At 41.7% G+C, this 24,048-nt stretch overlaps 2 protein-coding genes across 34 annotated transcripts in view; one reads left to right on the forward strand and one right to left on the reverse strand.

Annotated features, from left to right (window-relative positions):
- Baz2b (bromodomain adjacent to zinc finger domain 2B) overlaps nt 1-3,854 on the reverse strand; it is a 288,501-nt gene extending 284,647 nt beyond the window's left edge. For all 22 annotated transcript variants that reach the window (XM_060390226.1, XM_060390227.1, XM_060390238.1 and 19 more), the window contains exon 1: nt 3,734-3,854. The gene's annotated coding sequence lies outside the window, so the exon portion shown is untranslated. The remainder of the gene's footprint in view (nt 1-3,733) is intronic.
- An 85-nt stretch (nt 3,855-3,939) lies between these two features.
- Marchf7 (membrane associated ring-CH-type finger 7) overlaps nt 3,940-24,048 on the forward strand; it is a 41,630-nt gene continuing 21,521 nt past the window's right edge. For 2 of the 12 annotated variants that reach the window (XM_021639194.2, XM_060390240.1), the window contains exons 1-2: nt 19,038-19,446; nt 20,888-21,165. In XM_021639194.2, the coding sequence (XP_021494869.1) occupies nt 21,154-21,165 (12 nt within the window). In that variant the 5' untranslated portion in view covers nt 19,038-19,446; nt 20,888-21,153. Of the gene's footprint in view, nt 4,141-19,028; nt 19,447-20,887; nt 21,166-24,048 lie in introns of those variants that run through there. The other 10 variants (XM_060390241.1, XM_060390243.1, XM_021639202.2 and 7 more) reach the window with 10 other exon arrangements.

The following is a 24,048-nucleotide window of genomic DNA, read 5'->3' on the forward strand; positions in this document are numbered from 1 at the left end:
TCTCTGTAGATGCTGTGGAGGATGTTTGAGGTGTGGAGCACAGCTACATGCTGCTAACTGTAGGTGAAGGAGAGTACTCTCACTGGTGTAGAGGGGCCTCATCCGATGTGCCCCAAAGGAACTGAGGTTTCCCAGGAAAGTGGAAATCCTCCCTCAAGACCGTCGAAGACTCGTGACTCTACACGTCAGCCTGCCTTATAAATTTCATTGTCAGCCACCGTAATTGTATTAGCCAACCCTTAACGTAAATCTCCTGGTAAGTGACAGTTAATGGGTGGCATACGACTGCCCATGCGCCTCTAGAGAACCTTGACTAACACATAGACAATACATAAACTAATGGGCATGACTGCTCCATTAAAAGTATTTACAGTAACAGCTGGTGGGTGAGATTTAGCCTGAGTTCTCTAAACCCTGGCTGTATCATTAATAAAAGCTGCTTTCGCTAAACACATTTAAGATTTAAATTTTTAATTAGGTGTGTATGTGTATGTCAGTATGACGGTTTGTGCATGTGAATTCAGTGGCTTGAAGGCCTAAGGAGCGTATCAGATGGCCTGCAGCTGGAGTTACAGCAGTTGTAAGAAGTTGGATGTGGATGCTAGGCACTCCAAGTGCTCTTAACCTCTGAGCCATCTCTCTAGCCCACATTCTAGGTTTGAAGCAGAGTAAAAGGCATGTTGGACATGTAATGGAAATTGTGCCCCTTGAATTGGAAATCATCCTTGCTAGGACAGACATTATGGAACAACTATGAGTGAATATGATCTCTAATATGAAACCTAAACTGAAGTTTAAGTGTGAGAGCAATTTCTTAGGATTGCTGGTTGGCATTATTTTCATGTCTTCTTACATTTTTCATTATTACCTTTGGAGATTAAACTTTTTGCTGCCAAAAAAAGCAGAAGTCAATTAAAGGAATGTTTTAGATATTCATTTATTAAATTTTGCATTTTTTCAATAAAAGTTGAGGAAGATAAAATTTACGAAACCATTAAATACAAGAGTTACAATTTTTGGCACAAAAATAATTCTTTTTATCAAAGATGTACATCACAGGACTTTCATGTAACATATTACAAATAGGGATCTTTAATCTAGAAAATGGGACCTACCTATATGTTTATTTTTATTTATTTATTTTTGTTTGTTTATTTGAGTTAGAGTCTCATAGCCCAGGCTGGCTTGGAACTCTGTAGCCCAGGCTGGCCTTGAACTTGTGATCCTCCTGCCTCCGCCTCCTGAGTTCGAGTGGTGGGATTACAGGTGTGTGCCACCATGCCAGGCGCTACCTATAAATTTAAATGGTAGATTGTCAAGTTAGTTGATGACCCCACATTCCCTTCCCTAGCCTAGGGATTAATAAGATTTTCATTTGAGAAGAAACTGGTATCCCAAAAAGGTCCTATAAATACTTGTCTCACACTGGAGAAACTTGTTTCTCAAGAGATTAAGATAATCTGTAATCAAAAATGATCAATTTGCAAAAAGCTAATCTCATTCCGTCTTCTCAACAGTGAAGGATGCATAGAGGAGCTCCTAGGAAGGTTATGTGGTACAGCGATGAGAAGCGGAAAACAGGTAACATGAAATGGAAAATCTGAAAGAGAATTCTAAGTAATCCAGTGGTTTAACTGACAATCACAACAATATTCAAGCCTAAGAATAAAGGGCTGTATGACCATGGCTAGATGACAGACAAGTTTATACAGCAGAGGGATGAAGTGAATAAATGCCACTAAAACTCTGTCTTAGAGATGAAATGGAAATTAGTGAGAATGGTGTTGGCAAGAAGTCAACAGAGACACTTGAATTCAGAAAGGAGCCACAGTCATAAAGGAGAGATTATCAAAGGGCCACGTGAGAGAACTCTACAAATGAAAGGGGACTGAGTCTAGCTTGTTTAGAAAAATTCGGATTTCAGATGCTTGCCATCCCATTGTTTGCTCGGATCACCGGTTTGAAAAACAGTCACTACTATACCTACTTATATCCATAATTCCTAGAAGAACATAAAATGCCTTTAACAGAAAAATTCCAGTAATTATTTGTTGAGAATGATAAATTACTTAACAATTCACGACAGAGAGTGAATTTCTCTCACACACATACACACACTATACAAATAAGTAACAACAGTTTTTAAATAGTTAACACCTGGAAGCTCTGTGCAGTAAGAAGCTGGCACCACACTCACCTCTCATGGTACCCTCACTACTGGGAGGAGATGAAATCATTCCGTCCTTGCCAGATTTAGGGGTTCTGTAGAGTAGTTCCCACTACCAGATCTGTCTACTTTAACTCAGGTACTGCAGTTGCTCCTCCTAACACAGATTAAACTCACAATGATGTTCAAGGGACTTATCTGGAAGTTACTCCAGAAAGGCCAAGTGGTGGTTTAGGAACGTAACTGTTAACAATCATGGAATACTTGCTATGTTCTAAGAACTGACAGATCACCTCATTTAATCCTTTCACCACCACCATGAATTTTAGGCAGCACCTTGGATTAAGGTACCCTAATCCACAGAAAGAAGCCTGGGTTAAGGAATTCTTAGCAAGGTTAAAAATAATGCTGAAGATAAAGGTAGTAAGAGTGAGGGCTTCTATTTGAACCCATGAATTCTGATTCTTAAGGGTGTTATAAGGCCAAACAGAAGGAACAAGTATTTTTTTAAAGGACAAATGAAATCTCCTCAAAAGCAATCTGTACTTAATTTTATCCTACCAGATACTTTGTTTACATTTCACACCCTAAAAGGCTGACACCTGTGTCAACTGTAACAAAAAAACAAAAACAACCTCCTCCAAAACCTGAAGTTAGTGCTAACTAAAAATATAGTGGTTAGTGAAGACCGATGAAACAGCGAAGTTTAGTGACTGATACTGTGTTCAGACGAAATGACAAATCTATACACATACCACATTTCATTTAGTGGGTTTGGGTACAAGGGATTCTTTAATAAAAAAAAAATAAAATAAATCAAGTAGGTCACTTAAAAAAAAAAAAAAACCCAAGTGCCTTTACTATGCTTCCAAGTTTCCGTTAAGAACTTACCGTTAAGCAACTTGCGTTTGGTACATCATTCAAATCCACGTAATCTGTGGATTGCTACACTCCTTTGTATCGATCACTACTCATTTACATCTTAGTTTACCACATTTACGGTGGTTTTGAAAGTTTCTTCTCAGTCACCAGGCTACGTCACAGATTTCCTCGCTCTTTCTAAAACGTCTGCTGCAAAACCTGTGGCTGCGCTCTCAAAGCTTAATAGCGTAATCTTAAGGGAAAAAGTGATCCTAAAAAAAAATAAATAAATAAAAATTGCCCCACCACTAAAACTTATTTATTCCAAGCAAACTGCCAGAAAGGGTGTTCGGATCCCTCCGAAGGCTGCAGGTGGAGGGAGAGCTGTCAAACCCTACCAGGTGGGCAGGGACGCGCCAGGGAGGCTGGAGGGGGAGGTGGGAGGAGGCAGTGTTCGAGTCCATTCAGTAAACAGTCGCTGCGCCACTTGCCAAGCGCGATTCAAACAAACGGGAAAACAAAACAAAACAAAACAAAACCCACCCACGCAACCAGCCGGGCGGGACCCGGGGCGGCGGGCCTGCAGGGGCCCGCGGCGGGAGCGGGAGCGAGGCGGGCGCCGAGCCCCTCGCACTCCGCCCGGCCTCCCGCGCCGCTGCCGGCGCCCGCCCGCCCGCACGTCGCCGACCAGCCGCGGCCGCTTACCGTGGCGCCTCGCAGCTTCCCCCGAGGCGGCCCTCAACGGCTGCCGCAGTCAGAGCACCACCCCGCGGCGGGGCACGTCTAGCCCGCCCGCGGCTCCCGGCTCCCCCGCAGCGCGGCCGGGCCACTCTCGCGAGAGGCCGGCGAGAGCGCGCAGCGGCGGGCGGGGTGGGGGGGAGGAGGCGGGAGGAGGGAGGAGGAGGAGGAGGAGAAGGAGGAGGAGGAAGGGCGGGGCTGCCAACGGCGGCGGCCACTTCTGCGCCGCATCCGGAGGGGCGGCCGCCATTGTGCTTCGGTCGCCGAGCGGCTCCGCTTCCGCGGCCTGAGAGCGGGCGCGGCGAAGGGAGGCGGCGGCGGCGGTGTGGCTGCGGCGAGGCCGACGCGCCCTGCGGAGAGCCAGCTGGAAGAGGGTAAAGGGCGGCGGCGGCGGCGGCGGCGGGGGGAGGGGAGCGCTGGAGCGCGGGCCGCCCCCTCCCCCTCCGGCCCCCGGGAGCGGGGAGGACGGGTGGTGCGTGTCCCCTCCCCTCCCCCGCGGGGCGTGGGGAACCCGCCGCGGCCTGTGGCGCCCGCCCGGCGGCGGCGGCGGCGGGAGGTACGGGCTCGGGCCTCGCCCCCCGGGCCCCTCGCAGCCCGAGGACGTAGGCCTCTCGGTGGCCCCGCAACCCGAGTGGCGTGTGCGGCCGCGGACGGGTCTCGAGGGGGACGCCGGGGCCGAGGGGCGTCGGGGGGCCGGCCCCGGGCACCCCGGGTGCGCGTAGGGGGAGGCTCCCTCGTCTGGAGCACTGCGTGGCCGAGGCCAAGAGCCCCTCGCCGCCCGAGACCACTACAATGAGCACTTTCCTTCCTCCCCGCAGGAGTGGATGTTAGCATGGGGGGGACCCGGAAATCCGCGTGGGTAATAAACACATCGTCAGGACCAGGGTGAAGACAATTTTTAAAGAGCCGGCCTCGGGTCACGCACCATTTTGTAGTTTTTAGGCACTCCGAACATGGTTTTTTGAAATGCCCTGATTTCTTACCCCTCCCCCGCCCACCCTTTTGGGATCCCTTATTTCTTATCTTCCCCCACCCCACCCCCCGCCTACCCCTTCACTATCCAGATGGAAGACGTTAAGCATCGAGATAAATCTCTGATTTGCAGATCGAACGAGAGTAGTCTCGCTCAGAAGGTAGATTCTGTGTGTTCTCCCGGGACAACCGGAAACGGGGTCAGTGTTTTCTTTCAACAGCTCCGGCGAGTGTGAGGCAGCAGTTGTGCTGTAGTGGTGAGGCCGTGGCAGTGGAATCATGGAATCAGAAACTCTGGCATCATTATGGCCGTACTTAACCTCTTCGGATTTCCTGCTTGTGACGAGTTCCCCCTGCTCGCGAGAGCCGTTTTTTCACTGTGATGAGATAGTGTGTGAAGCAGTCAGCAGACAGCTCGCTACAGGGCATGGTACCTGCAGTGTGAATTTTTAATGACTACAAACAAATGAAATTGACCACCAGTTTATAACCAAGTACTCTGGTCAGGGGAAAAAAAAAAAAAACAAAACAACAACACTTCAGAATTGGACTTTGGGAAATGTATCTCCAGAGCTTCATGTAGCTAGAGTTGTTTTGGTTGTTAAGAGGCCTCTTACCCTGTATATCACGCTGGCACCCGACTCACAGTGTTACCCAGACTGACCTCTAACTTACGATACTCTTGCCTAAGCCTTCTGAGTGCTGGAGTTTGCCACCAGATCCCAGAACACTACACAGCTCTGGTTTTGCCCTAAATATTTGGTACACCATCCCCCACACTCCCTTTCCCCCCAGGCCTAGAGATTTTTCCTCATTCTTTGACAGTTTCCTATATGTTTATAATGGAATTTAGTGTCGTCCTCTCCCCCCATTACCTTATTCATGATGGGTCAGCTGTCTTAACGCAGTGTAGGGTCTTGGGGCTTGCTAAGCATTTGTTCTCTGATTTGAGGTGGCCTGAATAAGGAGGATAACTTCACAGATTTTCCTCTGTGTTCTACACGAAGGTTTTGGATAATCAGCTTGGACATAAGTCATCCATAGCATTTAATGTAGACAGTGTTTAGCCAATTCCATATCCATCTCACACACCTCTTTTATCTGTTACATCATTAAGAGTTGTTCACATTTTAATATATTTTAGGAAAGTAATCTTAACAGTGGAAAATTTATCAAGTAATATAAAGCATTGTTTGTTTTCCAAGTCAGGGCTTCCCCTTGCAAGAATGAGTTTGACGCAATATCTTCCTTCCACAGCTCTCAGTTTAGTCATCAGACCAGTGTGTAAACAACTGCAGTCAGTACCTTTCTGTAAACACTGTACAGAAAGACTGTGGGGTATAAAGTATGTTCAGGCTTGGAAAAATTTAAAGGGAGAACTCCTTGAGCTAAACTGAAGGTTGCCCAGCATCTGCTGTGATGGTATGGTCTGTTTTGGGAGGTAACTGTTCGCTTCCCACGGCTGAAAGGTGACATGAAGGAAGGTTAGAACTTAGCACGGAGGGCTTTCTGTAATACATTAGACGGTTTAGTGCCTGTGCTGTGCAGTGGAGGTCTGTTGTATCCAAATAAGATCATCATTAGATTTCTGCATGTGTGTCAGTAAAAAACTTGGAAATACTTACTAGAGTGTATAAGCTTGCATCAAGCCATGCTTTTAAGCAACAAATTAAGTAATAAGTAATGAGCTATTAAACTATTAGATTAATAATGGGCCAACTTAGATCACCGCTTAAAAATGATTGAGTTCCTACTAAAGTTCTGAATCACCGAAGGAGAATTCCATTTGAGGTAATTCATACATTTATATACATATTTTTTGAAAATTGTTTCATTAGTAAAGTTGCTAGGAGTAAATCCAAAAGGACTGAGCAGAAATGAAAAAATTGCTTTGTAATTTGGGAGTTGATTGAGATTTGATGTCTGCTTTTAATTTTTAATTTTTTACATTGACATGAACTTAATGTAGTCAAAGCTGGTTTTACCTGTTCTCAAGTATATCTCCCCTGACCACTGGTTAGACTGGATAAGTTTGAAGAGCTGGTTTTAAAATCACCTGCTCCTCTGCACCCATTTTTGCCAACAGCTGTGAAGAGTGTAGGCTTGGAAAAGCTAGGAGTGGTGTGTTTCTGTCTTTGCACAAAGGACTCAGATGGTTTGCAGTTGCTGAAAGAAGATTGAATTGTGACAGCTAAACAGTAAATTTCATTTCAGAGAGAACAGGTTACCTTTAAGTGTTGTAGAACTGATAGTATCAGTTATAGTCTCTGGTTAAGATGCTAGATTTTTGCCTTTTAAAAAACTAGATAAAGGTTACCTTAAAATATTAGGAATACTGTATGTGTTAGCCAAGAGATTTTTCTAAAAGGCCCTAGAAGTTTTGTGTGTCGAAGGGCTTCCCTCATTTGGCTACGTTTAGCTTCCCTTTCGCATGGTGGTGATGGTTGATACTTGGAGCTTGCTGATCCGCATGATCTTTTATGGTATGATGTTTCAGAGTAGCATCTGAGGAATGAAAATGGAAGCTACAGACTTCTTAGGACTTTTTCAAACCACACAGTATGTATCACGTTGTTGATTAGTATGTGGAAGTTAAATTTCCCTACTTTTTTTTTGAGACAGGGTTTCTCTGTAGACTTGGCTGTAGTGGCCTTGCTTTGTAGACCAGTTGGTCTCAAACTCACAAAGACTCACCTGCCTCTGCTTCCCTAGTACTGGGATCAAGGGTGTGCACCACCGTTGAGCTTCTTACTTTCCGTATGTTTAAGAGTTTAATAGGAAATTTAACTCCTCAAAACCAGGTGATGTGCCCTCTATTTTTGTGACTCTGACCTCATCTTAGTCTTTATAAGCTCGGAACTTTTTGATATTTACTTTGTGTGTAGATGCTGAGGCGTAAACAGCTGTTTACATTCTGTGTGTGTGTGTGGTTGTATGCATATATATGTGTGTTCTCAAGCCACTGTGACTGTGTGTGGAAGCCGAGGTCAGTGCCTGGCATCTTGATGTCTTCTCTACCACACCTTGTGTTAAGGTCTTTACAGTCTCTAAATGAAGCTGGAACTCACTGATCATGGACTAGTTTGGTTAGCCAGTGAGCCCCTGGCATCTTCCTGTCTTTGTTTGACAGCACAGGTGTGCACCACCACATCCTGCTCTTAGGTGAGGCTACAAATCTTCTCCAGCAGAACATAAGTTACTCGAAGCCATTGTGTTGTCGCAAGCCTGTGATCCCAGTGCTGTAGCACTCTGGGAGGCAAAGGCAGGTGGATCGCTGTAAGTTTGAGGTCAGTCTGGTCTACAAATCAAGTCCAGGACTGTCAAGTCTACACAGAGAAACCCTGACTTGGAAAAAAAACAAAGATGAGTTCCCAACTGAGCAATTTTCCCTTCCTTTATTTTTTTCACACAGGGTCTCTAGCCCAGTCTGGCCTTATTTATGTGAGGAGGATCTTGACTTTCTAATAATACACATGTCTCTACTAGGTGCTGAGATTATAAACTAGGGTTGCAGGATCAGCCACACCAAATTTTATGTATTTCTGCGTGCTAGGAAAGTATTCTGCCAGCTGAACTTAATATACCCTAGCCTTAACGCCCCACTTCAGCACTCTTCACGGTCAACAGGAATTGGGCTGAGATAGGTTTTTAGATTTATCCGTTTCTGTTACATGTATGTGTGTATACACAGGCACCGCACATGTATAGGAGTCCAGTGAGGTCAGAAGGGCAGGTCAGATCCCTGGAACTGGAGTTCGTGCAGGTGACTGGTGCTGTGAACCAAACCCAGTCCTCTGCTGGAGCAGTAAAGGTTACCACTGCAGGGCTGTCTCCAGCCCCTGTGTAGTCTTAGTGCAAAGTTGCTCAGAAGGTAATGTAGCAGAGAACGACCTGCATATAAACCTGAGGGAGTCTTAAAGTCTTGTTAACTTTTCAATAATAAAAAAGCTGGTAGACTTTCTGTGACATCCCTAACTCTGGCGGTAATGTTTCATAAAAGCTAGTATTTGTTCAGTATGTGGTAGGTCAGCAAATCTTACAATACACTTTTGAAAGTAATATCACCATTTTGTAGGTGAAAAACGTGAACATTAGAGATTAAACGTAGAATTGTGCCACTTAAAGACTTCAAAGCTTACATTTTACCATTTTTCTACAAATTATCTGAAGTTGGCATGTGTTAAAATTTAGATAATGGTCAACCGCATTCAAGGCTTCAGATATACTCCAGATTTTACTATTCTAGGAAAGTTGGAAGAGTAGGGCATAGGCTGACCGAGTAGAAGGTATAGTACAGACAGAAAACCAAGGGATAGCATATTATCGGCCTGATAAAGAGTAAAAATGAGCATGATTTAAAATCGGCCTGCGCTGCCCTGCTGGACTTTCAGAACTTTATTAACAAAGTCATCTGGACTTGTGGTCACTTGATACTAGCTTGTTTCTTTGTTTCTTTTGAGACATGGTCTGTCTGGAGCTTACTATATAAACAACGCTGGCCTTAACTTAGATGCTTTTGATTGCTGGGATTAAAGTTGTGCACCAGCCATCGGGCTATTATTTTTTTACTCAGTTAAAAAAAATTTTTATGTGCCAGTGTGTATGTGGGTACACATGTAGAATTTGGACAACTTTGAAAAGTCAGTTTTCTTTTCCACCAGGTAGTTTCTGGAGATCAAACTCGAGGCTTAGTAGCAGGTACTTTTACCCAAAGAGCCATTTCATAGGTGCTGCCCATAGTTTTCTTTCTCCTGTTATATGTATTGGGTGTTTGCATATTTGTGCACAGAATTCGATTGCCTGTATAGGCTGAAGGGATGTCAGTCCCTGGAGTTGGAGTTACAGAGGGTTGCGAGTCCCCAATATGGATGCTGGGAAGCAAATTTGGGTTCTCTGCAATAACAGTATGCACTCTTAACCACTGAGCCTTTGCCCTTCTCTGCCCTATTCTTCAAAACCTCTTATTTGTACTTTCTTGGTTCCTGTTCTCAATCTTGAAGAAAAAGGAAAACAGTAAGATTCATTACTTCATTAGCATTCTGAGTAATTACTCCCTTCTCCCTCACTAGTTCTCAGGTCCTTTCTTTTCTTTGGAGGTATGTATCAAAATCTGCCTTCAATTTATTTCTTCTCTTTGGGTCTTCAAGAGGTCTTGGAGCCTGGTTCTCATCCTGTATCTTGACTGGTTGCCTAGCTAGCGTGGGGGGACTTTTGTTTTTGACTGAGCTTGTTTGAAAATCTTGAGTAGCTTCTAAACTTTATAGTATTGACTTGCTATAAAGTGGAGGTCGGGGTTCCATTAGGCAGGTCCTTTTAGTGTCTCAAAAAGTGGAGGAGCTCTAAGTTTTTTTTTGTTTTTTTTTTTTTTTTTTTCTTGATGTTTTGCTTTGAGACAGGGTTTCTCTGTGTAACAGCCCTGGCTGTCCTGGACTTGCCTTGTAGACCAGGCTGGCCTTGAACTCACAGAGACCTGAGTGCCTCTGCCTCCCAAGTGCTGGGATTAAAGGCATGTGCCACCACTCCTGGCCCTGTAATTTATAAAAGTTTTCTGGAATAAAAGGTAATTATTTCATCTCTGAAAGCTCTAGAACAGTAGTGGAGGGAGAGACCCTAAGTGCACACACCTGAGCAGAGCACACCAGCTTTTATGATGTGCAGGGATCTGCTTTCTGCATTTATTACCTTCAGAACTCTTCCTGACTTCCTGTGCTTTTAATCTCACCCTTCCTAACGTGTTCTGAGTTTTATTATTCTTAAACATGCTTCAATATCTTTGCATTATTTTTCTATTTTCAGTCATCAATAAGTCATTTCAAATACTATCTGTGAAAAGATTGTCTTCATCTTTTTTGGAAACATCAGTGTTTCCATAATATTTTGAGGTTAGTTTTCTTTTCTTTTTTTTAAAAAAACTTGTAATTTGTGTGTGAGAGGACAGCTATGGAAGCAAGTTCTTTTTTGCACGATGTGGATTCTGGGGATTGAACAGCCTTCTCACTGGCCCACATTTTGAGGGTTTTGTAATCATTATTTTCAGCCTTCTATGTAGGTGTGATATTAATTATCCTAGTTTGTATTTGTGTGCTCTATTTCTGCCAGGGTAGAAGTGTAATGGATAGTGTGGGTTTAATTTGTAGTTGAGTCTAAGCTGCATTACAGCCTTGTCTGCCTAGAAACTCCTCCAGTTGTGGATCGCCACTGCTTTGTCCTTAGTGTGAGGCCTAGAAGGCTGTGTGCTTTCTTCTCAGTAGCACTGTGCTGACAGCAGGAATTTTTGTTGTGTGTGTGTGTGTGTGTGTGTGTGTGTATTAGTGGCAGGTGAGTCACAGACTGCATATGAAGGTCAGGATAGCTGTGGGAATTGGTTCTCTGCATTGGAGCTGGTGGCTCCAGAGGGTCAAACTCAGATATTAGGCTTGGAGGCTGGGGCCGGAAATTTTAAATTTAAAAAAATTTAAGGTTCTATATCACAGATGGGTCTCAGGCTTTTTTTTTTCAGAAGTAGACTACTTTTGCATTGTACTAATTGAAGCAAAATCATATTTAGGGAAGTGTTTTTCATCTTACTGGTGCTTCCTTCTTAGACCGGCGCTCTGCCTGATTCTCTTTGAGAGGTGGGGATTTCTCAGTGTACCTGCCCTCCTTCCTGTTTTCTGTCCATTCTGAAGTCTAGAATGCAGTCAGATTTTGTGTAAGCTTCTGTCCCTTCTGCCAACTGTTCTCTGCCTTATATTGGTGGCCGCTGTTAGCTGAATGGGATTCATAGGCCCTCCCCAGCATTCACAGACTTTTTAACCTTATTATCAATACAGAATTTTTATAGAAGCTCAGTTATTTAGCCTTCCCCTACCAACAGCTTCTTTCCATCAGGTGCTTTTACAGGGAGTGAGAGTTGGATAGGGTTCTTGAGATTCTTCTCTTAAGTGTAGCTAGGCTTTGCCTTCATGATTAATGCTGCAGAGTTAAAAATCATCTCACAAACTTCCAGTGATTTACTGTAGGCCTATATTGTTTTATTAACGAGACTTGGGTTTAACAGACAACTTGGTAGGTAGCACTTAACATCAGTTGGAGACTTAATTTTCAAATATTAGCATCTGGTGATGACAGATTTCTTTAGGCTTTTACATGGACCAAAAGAAAACTTCAAAATTATTTCCATGGAATAGATTTGATCGTGCTTAAATGCTTCGTATGTGTGCAAAGACCCTTTGAGTCATGTATAACACCACCAAAAGCATGAACTAACTGTAGAGAGCTCTGAAGGGCCTCCTTTGATTCTCAGATGAATGAAATTATCGACAGCAAGAGGAATCCTTTTTAGTAGCTAGAGCAAGCTACTGATACTACTGATTTATAAGAATTACCAACATGAGAATTTGTACACATAACTCGGTGCATTTAAGTCACTATTAAAATGATTTTATGTCAGGATAAATAAAATTGAATGTAGTTACAGTTTTTGACACAGGGTCACTATGTATATAGGTCTGGTTGTCTGGAAACTTACTGGGCTGCCTCAAATCCACAGAGATCCTCCTTTCTCTGCCTCTGTACCACCACACCCAGCCGAAAATGAATTTTTAAAAATCTGAAAAAATTTGTTTTGAGGTGAGGCTACAATAAAGATATAGATGATTCCATAAATAGCAATTAAACAGTGATTACAGAGAGTCTTTACCCAGAGACTTCATCTTGGGGGTTGAGAGTTCAATAAAGTGACAGCTTCAAACACTTAAGGCTGTAATTGCTTTGTTTTGTGGCTTACTTGCTCTTTCTGCACTCAACACTTTGTAGAGATGAGAAAATGTGTCCACCTGTCAGTGCTTGCTTGTGTTTGGGGACATGAGCACAGAATTCTGGTAGACTTCCTGTGACTGAGACTCCTTTTGAATGTCAGGTACTCTCCAGCTCAGTGCAGCACCGTCGGAAGTACTAAGTGTAAATTGAGTGCGCTGTGTTCTGCTGTTACTCTTGCAGAGCTGAGCAGTGGTAAAGCTTGTTCTTCCCCAGGCTACAGCTTCTGTAGTGCGCATGTCTTGTCAGCACCATTCCCTTGTTTAATGTGCTCAGCACATCATAAACATTCCATAAAGTCTATTCAGTGAATGGACTTTTAAACTCCTTTCAAGGACTGAATTTTATTTTTTGTTGTTCTTTTTTCTGCTTTTGACCTACAACTTACGCAACCAAATTACATAAGTTTTCACGTAAAACCTACATTGTCAAAATTCAATCAGTTTATGTAGCAGCATTGCCAAAAATAGTTTCCTCCAGTATCAAATTATATCTCTCGAATGACTCTGCCTCTCTGTCATCTCTCAAGAGGTTTGTTTTGAACAGATATCCTACTAAGTTACTTTTTACAAGAAAGAACTAGGTATGAATACAGTCACAGTGAATTATAAGAGGCATAATTAACCATTGTGCTTCTAAAAAATAAGTTGTGGGCATGTATCTTTTAATGAACGTTGCCTTCCAGTTCAAAGTCCTCACCACAGATACAGTCCTCTGTTGAATATTTTCATAGCCACCTTGATAAAGTAACAGCTTTTTGTCAGTATGCTCTAGGCTTTTAGTGCTGAAGAGTCACTGATATACTTTTGAATGTCAGTGATTGTGAATATTTTTTCTCCTAATATATGACTAAATTTCCAATGCAAAATTTCACTTCTTTCTAATGAACAAAATTTTGTACAGACAAATGCGGGTATAAATGACAAAAGCCAGTGATACAAAGATTCCTGAGTTAGGTGACTGTATCCCTTTATTATCTAACATCTGCAGTTTTAAAAAAACATCACAGGTACTTAATTATCCTGGGAGCTGGATAATTAAAGGCATAAGCCTTTAATCCCAGCACTCATGAGGCAGAAATAGACAAATCTCTGAGTTTGAGGCCAGCCTGGCCTATGTATTGAGTTTCAGGACAGCCAGAATTACATAGTAGGACTGCTGTCTCCAGACAGACTTATCCTGGCACGGTAATCCTACATCAGGATTTTGCAGATGGAATTCAGACTTTTCTAGGTAAATGATGAAGTATGTGTATTTCACTTAGAAGGAAATGAATCATTTTGTCCTACTTCCACTCCCTCCACCCCCTTTCTGGTCTGTCTTGCCAGTTTTTATTTTTATTTATTTTTTTTAATAAACTTATTTTTTGGTTATCATTGTCCTTTTCCTTTAAATTCTTCCACATATTATAATAAAATTCAGTAGCCTGTTAATACTGTTATGACTAAATATTAGCAGTCATTCAAATAGAAGCATATCTCCTTTCCCAAATTATCACAATTGCCTTTTTTGAATATCTTAAATTTATTTTGTGTAAATGTGTGAGTTCATATATATATGGAGGTCAGGACAACTTAGAGTCATGTCTCATGTGAGTCCCAGCATCAGACTCAGGTTGTTAGGTTTGGCATAAGGCATCTTTATATCTACTGAGCTGTCTCATTGGTCCCACAAAAATTTTTCAGAAGACTTTTTAGGCTCGTTAGAACTTACATTACAGTGGGAAAGGAGGGTCGAGTGAGTGAACTCGGAAACCGTTGGTGCTGAGTGGCTCTTACATACCTGACAGTTGAGACTAGGTGCTCCACATACCTGCCTTCATGTCAGAACAAAATAGCAGCTTCAGTTCTTGTCCTTAGAATATTGTAAAAACCAATAAACCACTTTTATTCTTGGTTTGTTTTCATTTGGGTTTAGTAACTAGGATCTGGAATTAGTGCTGCTCTGTTAGGTATGTATTATGTTAGATATTTGTTGTAGTTGAATTTGTACCTATATTACAGGCAATGCCATTTTGTCATAGACCCAATAGTGCAAATATATTTTCCTTGATGATACAAGGCTGAAATGTGTAATATTTTTCCACAGTGCTGGTATCAGAATGAATTTCCTTTAGACTTATTTTTTTCTAGGTTTTGGTATTCTGCAGTAGTCAGTTTTTATTTTTCTGGCCCTCTGATCAGTAGGATGTTGATTTTTGTTGTTGGTTAGGTTTTTTTTTTTTTGTTTTTGTTTTTTCTAGACAGGGTTTCTCTGTGTTGCCGAGGCTGTCCTGGACTCACTTTGTAGACCAGGCTGGCCTCAAACTCACAGAGACATGCCTGCCTCTGCCTTCCAGAGTGCTGGGATTACAGGCGTGTGCTGTATGCTGTATCCACCCAGCTGGATGTTGATTCTTTTTAAAAATAATAAAATAATTAAACTTCTTTCCTCATTTTTAAAATAAGACAACCTTTTGTTTTAGGTACTCAGGTCTAAGTTTTCCAATTGTACCCACCCATCATTTCTGCCACATTGCTTGCTGATAAAATGTAGTTTCCACACAATGCTTTATTTCTTAGAACTTTTTTCCTTTATTTCTACTCCAGTGTGATCAGTTGTTCCCTAAGGTTTTTTGTTGCTATTTTCCTTGAATGTTTCTTTTGTCACAGCTTCTTAGGTTCTTTATATGGTTGAAGGATGCTTTGCACTTTTATTTTATAGGACAAGGTCTTAAGATACATGATGGTAGGCCTTTCCCTTTGGTAGTGCTGAGATATGCCCCCAGTCATTTTTTTTCTCTGATTAATTATGCAAGTCTTGAAATGTGTCTTGTTCAGCTAACACTCATGGATTATATATAATCCATGGTAGATACACACTTTTCAGTACTTCAGGCTTTATTTTAATGGTTGAATATTGCTAGGTTTCTGGTTACTTGTCCCTCTGTATGGATTCCCTTCCCTCCTCTGGCAGATTGTAGGATCTTCCCATTAGTCTGTTTCTGAAAATTCACACTGAAATTGTTGTGGCTTGAATATGAAATGTCCCCTGTGGGCTTATGTCTTGGAACATCTGGGTCCTAGCTAGAGCTGTGTTGCTTAGTTGTGGGACCTCTAGGAAGTGGAGCCTTGCTGCAGGCAGTGAGTCTCTTGGAGTGAGCCCTTTAGTTTGATAGGTAAATCTCACTTCCCTTTTGCTGTCTGTTTTCTCACTGCTATTTGAGGGGTAAATTTCACTTCCCTTTTGCTCTCTGTTTTCTCACTGCTAATGTTTTGTGACCAGTGTATTCATTTGCTGCCATGTCCTTTCTCTGGTGGACCATACTCCTTCAACTGTAAGTCAGAATAGAATCTTCATTTGCTTCTTGTCAGTGGTGTTTGTTTCTTTGTTTTATTTTTTATTTTATTTTATTTTTTAAATTAGGTATTTATTTTTTATATTAATTACAGTTTATTCACTTTGTATCCCAGCTGTAGCCCCCTCCCCCATTCCCTCTGAATCCCACCCTCCCTTCTTTATCTCCTCCCATGCCCCTCTTTTATTTTGTGATCACAGATCACACAGCAATGAGAAAAGTAATGTTTCCTTGGTTTATTTTCAGTTTTTGTGCTTAGTCCCTCAGTGTTTTTCTTAAGTTTATTACCACATTTATAATCTCCATAACTCTTAGGATCCTGATTGCATATACTTACACATCTTACTTTGATCCCTTTTAGTGTGATAATTTTCAATTTCCTTCTTGGAAAATTTCCTTCTGTACTTTTGTTGATGTTGTTTTTGGTTTTTTGGGTCAGGTTTTCTCTGTAGCCTTGGTTGTTCTGGACTCACATTGTAGACCAGGCTGGCCTCGAACTCACAGAGATCTATCTGCCCACCTCTGCGTTCCTGAGTGCTGGGATCACAGGCATGCACCTGTACATTTCTTTTATTGTCATTAATTTATTTTTATCTGTTATATAGTATCAATTCATTGAGTTAGTTACACTTGATGTTTGTTATTAGGAAAAAGCAGGTTAGATACCTTTTTGAGATAAGGTTTCTCTGTGTTGCCTTGGCTGTCCTTTCTTTGTAAACCAGGCTGGCCTCCGAACTCAAAAAGATCCTCCTGCCTCTCCCTCCCAGATTGCTGGGCCATCACGCCTGGCTTAGCTACCTTTGATAACTAGTGGACTTGGGGGTTGGTGTAGTTTGAGTGAGATTGTTGACTTTAGCCTGCCCTCCTTTCGTCTTTCCCTTCTTCCCTATGCTGTTGATGCACCAGCGTCTGGTGCAAGCCAGGCAGAGCACTCTTACATTGAGCTACGTGGTACCCCAGCAAGTTAGTTTTTTGAGAGTGTTCTAAATATTATTTAGAAATCTTACCTCTGATTTTGTTTCTGCTTAAAATATTTAGGTATGTTTTTATGTGCATGAGTGTTTTGCCTGCATGTATATATGTGCACCACATATGTCATTGCAGATGGTTGTGAATTGTTACATGGATGCTAGGAATGGAACCCAAGAACAGCAAGCCCTCGTAACTGCTGAGCTATCTCTTCTGTCCTTACCTCTTGTGTTTTCTAGTGATTTAAGAACTGAAAGTTGTAAATCTCCTGACAGTATCAGAGAAATAGGATTAGAAAAGAGACTTTGGGTCTCAATATCAAGTATATACATTATTAAATGATTATGGTGGCAGTGGAGGAAGGTAGTCCTTGCGAGATTCCTCACCCACCCCCAGTGATTAAATGGAGCTGGGAAGACTGTGAGGTTATGTTTCTCCACATACAGGGATTTAAGTGTTTGTGTGTGTAGCGCACTTAGAGGCCAGTGATAACTACGGTTATCACTCCTCAGGAGTTGTCCTTACTTTCATTTGTTTCAGTGTGTGTATGTGTATGTGCGTGTGTCTGTCTGTGCGCCTGTGCCTATCACTGGGCTTTAGGACTTGGCATGCAGGCTAGGCTAGGCGGCCAGACTTTCTCCACCTCCTCAGGGCTGGGATTAAAAGCAGACACCACCATACTTTGCTGGCTGATCTGTTTCCCTAGCCCTCTTCAAATATAGGTTTATAATTAAACAGAATTTTTTGCTTCACACATCATCTTTTTTTCTCTCCCACAATTTTTTTGATTTAGTGAAATGACATCACAAAATTTACCATCCTGTATGTTATACAGTTGATTTTATTAAATATTAAATATATCTGTACACTGTACAAACATTATCACTGCCTGTCTCCACTGCTCTTCATAGTCATGATGAATGTGGTAAATATTTAAGTAAAATCATACAATAGTTGTCTTGTGTGACTTATTTTCCAAGTGTAGTTTCTTCACGGCTGATTAATATTCCATCACAGGTCAGAGTGACCCCTTTAAAGCTTTCTGAAATTTTACATTTCTTATATTTTTGAGAATAGGGTCTTTCTGTGTATCTCTGGCTGCCCTGGAGCTCACAGAGATCTGCCTGCCTCTGCCTCAGTGTTGGGATTAAAGATGTGTACTATCTCACCCAGCTCATTTTGGTGTGTAGATGATGTGTATGCTCATGGGCATATGTGTGGAGGTCAGAGAATGGGTTGTGGCAGTTGAGTTTTCCATTATGTAGATTCCTGAGATCCAGCTCAGCTTGTCCAGCTGGATGCCAGGTATCTTTACCTGCTGAGCTATCATCCAGCGTTCGGTTTTAAGGCTGGATGAAAATGAGTTGTATGCATGTACCACATTTTGCTTATCTTTTGTTGATAACATTTGGGCTCTGTTGTGAACAATACTGTTGTATTGTATTGTGGGATATGCAAATATTCCAAGACCGTATTTTCGTTTGGTTTAGTTTGGTTTGGTTTGATTTAGTATGTTATGGTATATGTCCAGAAGTAGAATTGTTGGGGTCTATGATAATTCTGCTTCTTTTTGAGGAATTGTGGTGCTGTATTCATAGAAATCCTGTTACGCTCTGATGTCATTTTGTTTGTTTGTTTGGTTTTGGTTTCTTTTATCTCCAGATTTTTTCCCTGTTAAATGCTGTTTCTAGTTGTAGTTCTTACCTCATTGTGGGTGCCTAGACTATAACGCCATCTTCTGCAGAGTTACTGGACTTTTCCTACTCCACATTCCCCAGACAAATCTGGCAGCTCTTGCCCGCAGTGATTTAAATCTTTGATTCATTTGCTCTTGCTTCATTGGGTTTTAAGAGGTGAGAAAAAGACTGTTAAGAATAGCCTGTTCACAGTAGTTCTGATAGGGTTGCCTTAACCACATCTGGTATTGCTTTTACTCCCAATTTTCATTTGCTGGAAATTCTTAGTTGCATAATAAGATATTTGACATGTTGTTTTCTTATTTGTTACAGAATTATAAGTTATTTAATTTTTATTATGTTAGAGCCAGAAACAGTCTGACATTTTTTCAGTGTCAATTTATTTAGTAACAAATTCACAAGCTTCCTAAGTTTTATTGGTTTTACTTTACTGATTACCACTGATTTCACAAAGTTCTTTATTATATTCCAGTCTTAATTAGTAATGTCTGTTATATGTGGTCATACATTCCATGGTTCACTCAGCAAATACAGAAAAACAAAGGGTTAAAGTGGCCAGTAAATGACAGTGAACACGTAGGGGTGATATTAATGGCAGTCCCTGCAAGTAATAAGGGGTTAATATGCAATCCAGGCAAGGATCCCATGGCTGTTAGCTTAGCATTGAGGTGGGCAGACATGGAACCAGGGTATGGAAGAGCCTTGCTCATCTCCAGAATCCAGTGATGTGTCCCGAAAGTGGTCATGACAGCAAGTTGCTGTTGCCTCTTTGTCATTGTCTTAGGTACTCTTCATTTGTATGTTTCAGGTCAGGGTTGCATCATTTATTGGACTGATTTTTTTATTAACCTAAATGCCTGGTGTTTCTGATATGATTTCATATGTCTCTGTATTCCTGATTTAATTTGGTAAGTTTACAAAGAGTACTTTATATTAACATAAATGTTATTTGTGCAGTACGATTGGGGGTTGTTTTTCCTGTAATTCTGTGTATCCAGTATTGTTATTTATTTGCCCTGACTGGTTACCTGTTCATTTTGCCTTAACACCTATACTATACTCTAAGTAGACTAGCAAAATGGAAAATGTTTGTACAACGGAGTAACTTTTGGGCAAGGCACAGCCTGTCCTGCTTTCTGTTCATTCTTTTTTAAAGATTTGTTTATTATGTATACAGTGCTCTGCCTGTATCAACACCTGCACGCCAGAAGAGGATGCCAGATCTCATTAGAGATGGTTATGAACCACCATGTGGTTGCTGGGAACTGAACTCAGAACCTTTGGAAGAACAGTCAGTGCTTTTAACCTCTAAGCCATCTCTCCAGCCCTCTCCTCATTCATTTAATGTCACATTCCGATATATTTTATTTTTTTCTGCTTTTTTATTTTTTTATAATTTATTCACTTTACTATGTTTTTTAAGACAAAGATTAATGCAATAAATTCTTTTGTTGAAATGTAAGTAGAAAGATACGGTTAATACAAAAGTAGTTGATAGCATATCAAGACTGCTGAAAGTGAATTTGACATTTTGTCTGAAGTTTGAATATTTTAGTAAAGCAGTCTTAATCTAAACTGCCCATCAGACATGTAGTGGCTGTATATTTGCCTGAACTCTAATTTACAGGGTAGGAAAAACAGGTTTTGATCTTAAAGATAGTTTTTTAATGCAAAGTTAGGGAGACTATGTAGGTATCTTGATTCCCTTTGTAGTCTTAAAATTGTGGCTGTCTCCAGACTTGTATATTCCCTACAGGGGCAGGGGTGGGGGCGGCAACTTTTTCTTAAGTTTTTCAGTCCCCCCCCCCCTTTGTTTTCATTTTTTATTTTTAAGAATTCTTAGCCAGGTGCAGGGACAGGCAGATCTCTGTGAGTTCAAGGCCAGCCTGGTCTACAAAGGCTGTCCAGGATAGCCAAGGCTACGGAGAGAAACCCTGTCTCAAAGAAATTTTAAAAAGAATTTTCAGTATTTTTAATTGTTGGGGGTGTGAATGGTATGTTCAGGTATCTGAGCGAGCCAGAGGCATTTCCTTGGAACTGCCTGATATGGGTCCTAGGAGCTGAATCAATCCATAGCCTCGTTATACATGCTCTTAACCATTGAGCTATATCTCCAACCCATAAATTTATGTGATTGCACATGCCAAGGTTCACATGTGAATATCAGAGGACAACTTGTGTGAGTCAGTTGTCTCCTTTCACTGAATGGTTCCTGGGAGGATTGAACTTTGTCCTCAGGCTTAGGTGTTTTACCCTCTCAGCTGTCTTGCCAGGTTTTTCAGTTTATAAAGGCTATATGCATATATAAATGGTGTTGGTAATAAGAGACAATCTAATTTCCATTGACAGAATGGGAAAATTAATATGTACACCTATTCATGAGAAATTAGCATGAGAGAACCTCACAAATGTTAAGCAAATGAAGCTGGAATTGCACAAGAATATTCTGCTACCTTCTGATGGAGACAGTGATTCAAGAGGCAGAATGACTGAGAAAGAAAACTTTATTGGCAACCAACCACCATTATTAGAAGATAGTTGGCACCTGTGTTCAGTGACCATCTTACTTACCCTTTGTTCTAAAGGAGTCTTTCACATGATTTTTTTTTCAAGAGATGATCAGAAAGGTGGGTTCCTCAGTTGAGCATTAGTTTGAAAAAAATAGATGCTTCTAGAATGTGCCTGTGTACTTCTAATCTTCACATAGATTAGCACAATTACGGGCCAATAAAAATAAAGATGTAAACGATAAAGGTTTCTATGCTGACCAAAGTAACTTACATGCAGTATTTGTTTTGTTGAGTATTTCTGGAAAACAAGCTTTCAGGTATGACCTCCCATACTTTGGAATGGTGTTGGTCCCCCTCCCAAGGGACAAGCCCATGGGTAAGGACAGGGTGTCCAGACCAAGGGGGTGAAAAGAGCGGAGTCAGCACTCACACCTGGAGTCCGGCGAATGCATTCCGAGGGCGAGTAGCTGCAGACTCGTTTATTCTGGAAGAGAGAGCAGGATAGATAGTTTTGGGTGACCAATCAGGTTTCACACCATCCTGAGCCTGCCGTTGGTTGTTTGTCACTGGGCACTCTCAACATGAGGTCGCACATACTTTCTGCCCGACTACTTTATGAGCCCTAATGGCCCTATGCTGGGAATGCCCACAGAGTGGCTTCTTGGAGGGTGTGATAATCTAAGGTTAATAAAAAAACAGGAGCAAAGAAAAATTTGAAGATTTTTGTCTTCATGGGAGGGGTTGTTGTCTTGGATGCTTTTAGAGCCAGACAGAATTAATTTCCATTGTTTGTTTAATACTCTGAAGGAAATTTAGAAATTTAACTCTGCATCTGTAGAAGTGAAAAGCACTCAGTTCCGCTTTTTATTTTGTCTTGTTTTTGTTTTTCAAGACAGGGTCTCTCTGTGTAGCCTTGGCTGTCCTGGACTCACTTTGTAGACCAGGCTGGCCGTGAGCACCTCCCTGAGTGATGGGTTTACAGGCATATGCCTTCAGTTCTGTATTTTACAAGAGCAACTGAATTTAATATTTTATATTTAACTCACCTTAGGGGTGAGTGTGTGTGTTTGTGTAGGGGAGTGTGTGTGGAGGACAGAGGTCAACACCAGGTTTTTTCCTGAATTGTGCTTCAGCTTATTTTTTGAGTCTCTTATTGAACCTAGAACTAGAGATTTCTACTAGGAGATTCTGAGACCTTCGTTGCGTCTGCCTTCTCAGGCTGGGATTACAGCTGTGTCCTCCAAAGCCTGGCTTTTAAGTGCGTGCTGGAGATTGAATTTAGCTTTTCATGCTTGCACAGCAAGTAAATTATCAGCTGAGCCACCACCATAAATTACCATGTTACCAGTACTATCTCTGGTTTATATATCTTATAGATCTTCTCACTTAAAACATTGTTTTCCAATAATTATAAGTAAGTTTTCTTATAAAGTGGAGCTAATAGAATACCTGTCTCACAGGATTGGAGTTGAGTAGTCTCTCATTCTCATACGATATTTGGTAAATATCAGCTGTTGCTTTTATGTATGCTGTAATTAAGAGATCCTGTCAGCGATAAATAAAAGGAAAACATTTATTGTTTTGGAGACATGTTTTCCCTGTGTAGTTCAGTTTGCCCTCTCTGGTTCTTCTGCCTCAGGCTCTGGAATGGTAGGATACAGGCATAGGGTATGTCACACTCAATTTATAGTTATTGTTCTGTTAAGATTCACAGCTGGTAGTGAGCATAGTGAGCAGCACTCAGGAGGCAGAGGCAGGCGGATCTCTAGGCTAGCCTGGTCTATAAAGCCAGCCCAAGACAGCCAGAGCCACTATACAGAGAAACCCTGTCTTGAAAAACCCAAAATAAGCAAACAAATAATTTTCAACTTCTACGTTTTGAGTGCCTGTTTCCCACATTGTTAGGGTCAGAGTCTGGGCAGCCATAACAAGCTAGGTTCAGCCACCTGTCCTCAACAGACCAATTACACAGAGTAAAGAAACAAAGAAGGGAGACAGAGAGAGGGAGAGACAGAGTCCATTCAGCGTTATAACACGAGGTAGGTATAGGTTCATTTCTTTATGTGTGTGTTGTATGTGTGCACCTGTGCAGGGTTGCCATTAGAGGCCACAGGAGAGGGTTTGGATACCCTATAGCTGGAGTTAAACGTGGTTGTAAGGCATATGATGTGGATGCTGTGATTTCTGACCTTCTGTGAGAGCAAGCAGCAGTCGTTCCTAACTGCTGACCTCATCACTCCAACCCTGAGATGTAGATTTCAGTTAAAGGCAAGAGGTGTGCATAACTAAGCAGTCCTGATGAAAGCGTGCTCCTTACCAGCCCTGACAATTTTGATCAGCGTCAGTTTTTGCTGCCAGGTAGTTTAAGAGCATGTCAGAACTCTGTGAAATCTTTTTTGGGGCAGGGGGACGACACAGTTTTGCCTCTGTTTGACACCCAGGCCCTAGCTTTTTCTTTCCTTTAGTGTGAAGCTCATGTAGACATTGCAGTTCTTTGGGTCTGTGGTCTCAATGTCTGAGAGCCAAAGGAGGACTGTGCCTGTGCAGTCACCTATTCTAGGCAGTGCTTTAGAAGTACTTAAGTGAGCCTGACTAAAGAAATTGAATGTTGAGAAAGGGAAAAAAGACTGATAAACAAAAAACAGCCTAAAGTAGTGTGATGTTCTAACAAAAACAGGAGAAAAGTGGGATGACACAGAATAAAGCTGATATAATCTGATGGGCAGAAGTTAGGGAAGGAATGTTTAGGCTTCCCAGGTGTGTACAAAGGGCTGAGAATAATTTGTTAAAGGATGTGAAAACAGTATAAAGGGTGTGTATGTGCTCTCTCTGCCTAGCTTTCTTCCCCTTCCCTTGACTTTGATTTTCTCTCTGAGGGGAGGGCACCATGCTCCTCATTTTCTTCTCTAATTCCTCTCCCCTCTCCCTCCCTCCCCCCAAAAGGCGTATGTATTAAGAAGGATGGTATGAGAGTCTGGGACAAATGTATATGAGGAAGAA

The sequence above is a fragment of the Meriones unguiculatus genome, chromosome 8, assembly GCF_030254825.1.
Source record: "Meriones unguiculatus strain TT.TT164.6M chromosome 8, Bangor_MerUng_6.1, whole genome shotgun sequence".
NCBI classification, from domain to species: domain Eukaryota; kingdom Metazoa; phylum Chordata; class Mammalia; order Rodentia; family Muridae; genus Meriones; species Meriones unguiculatus.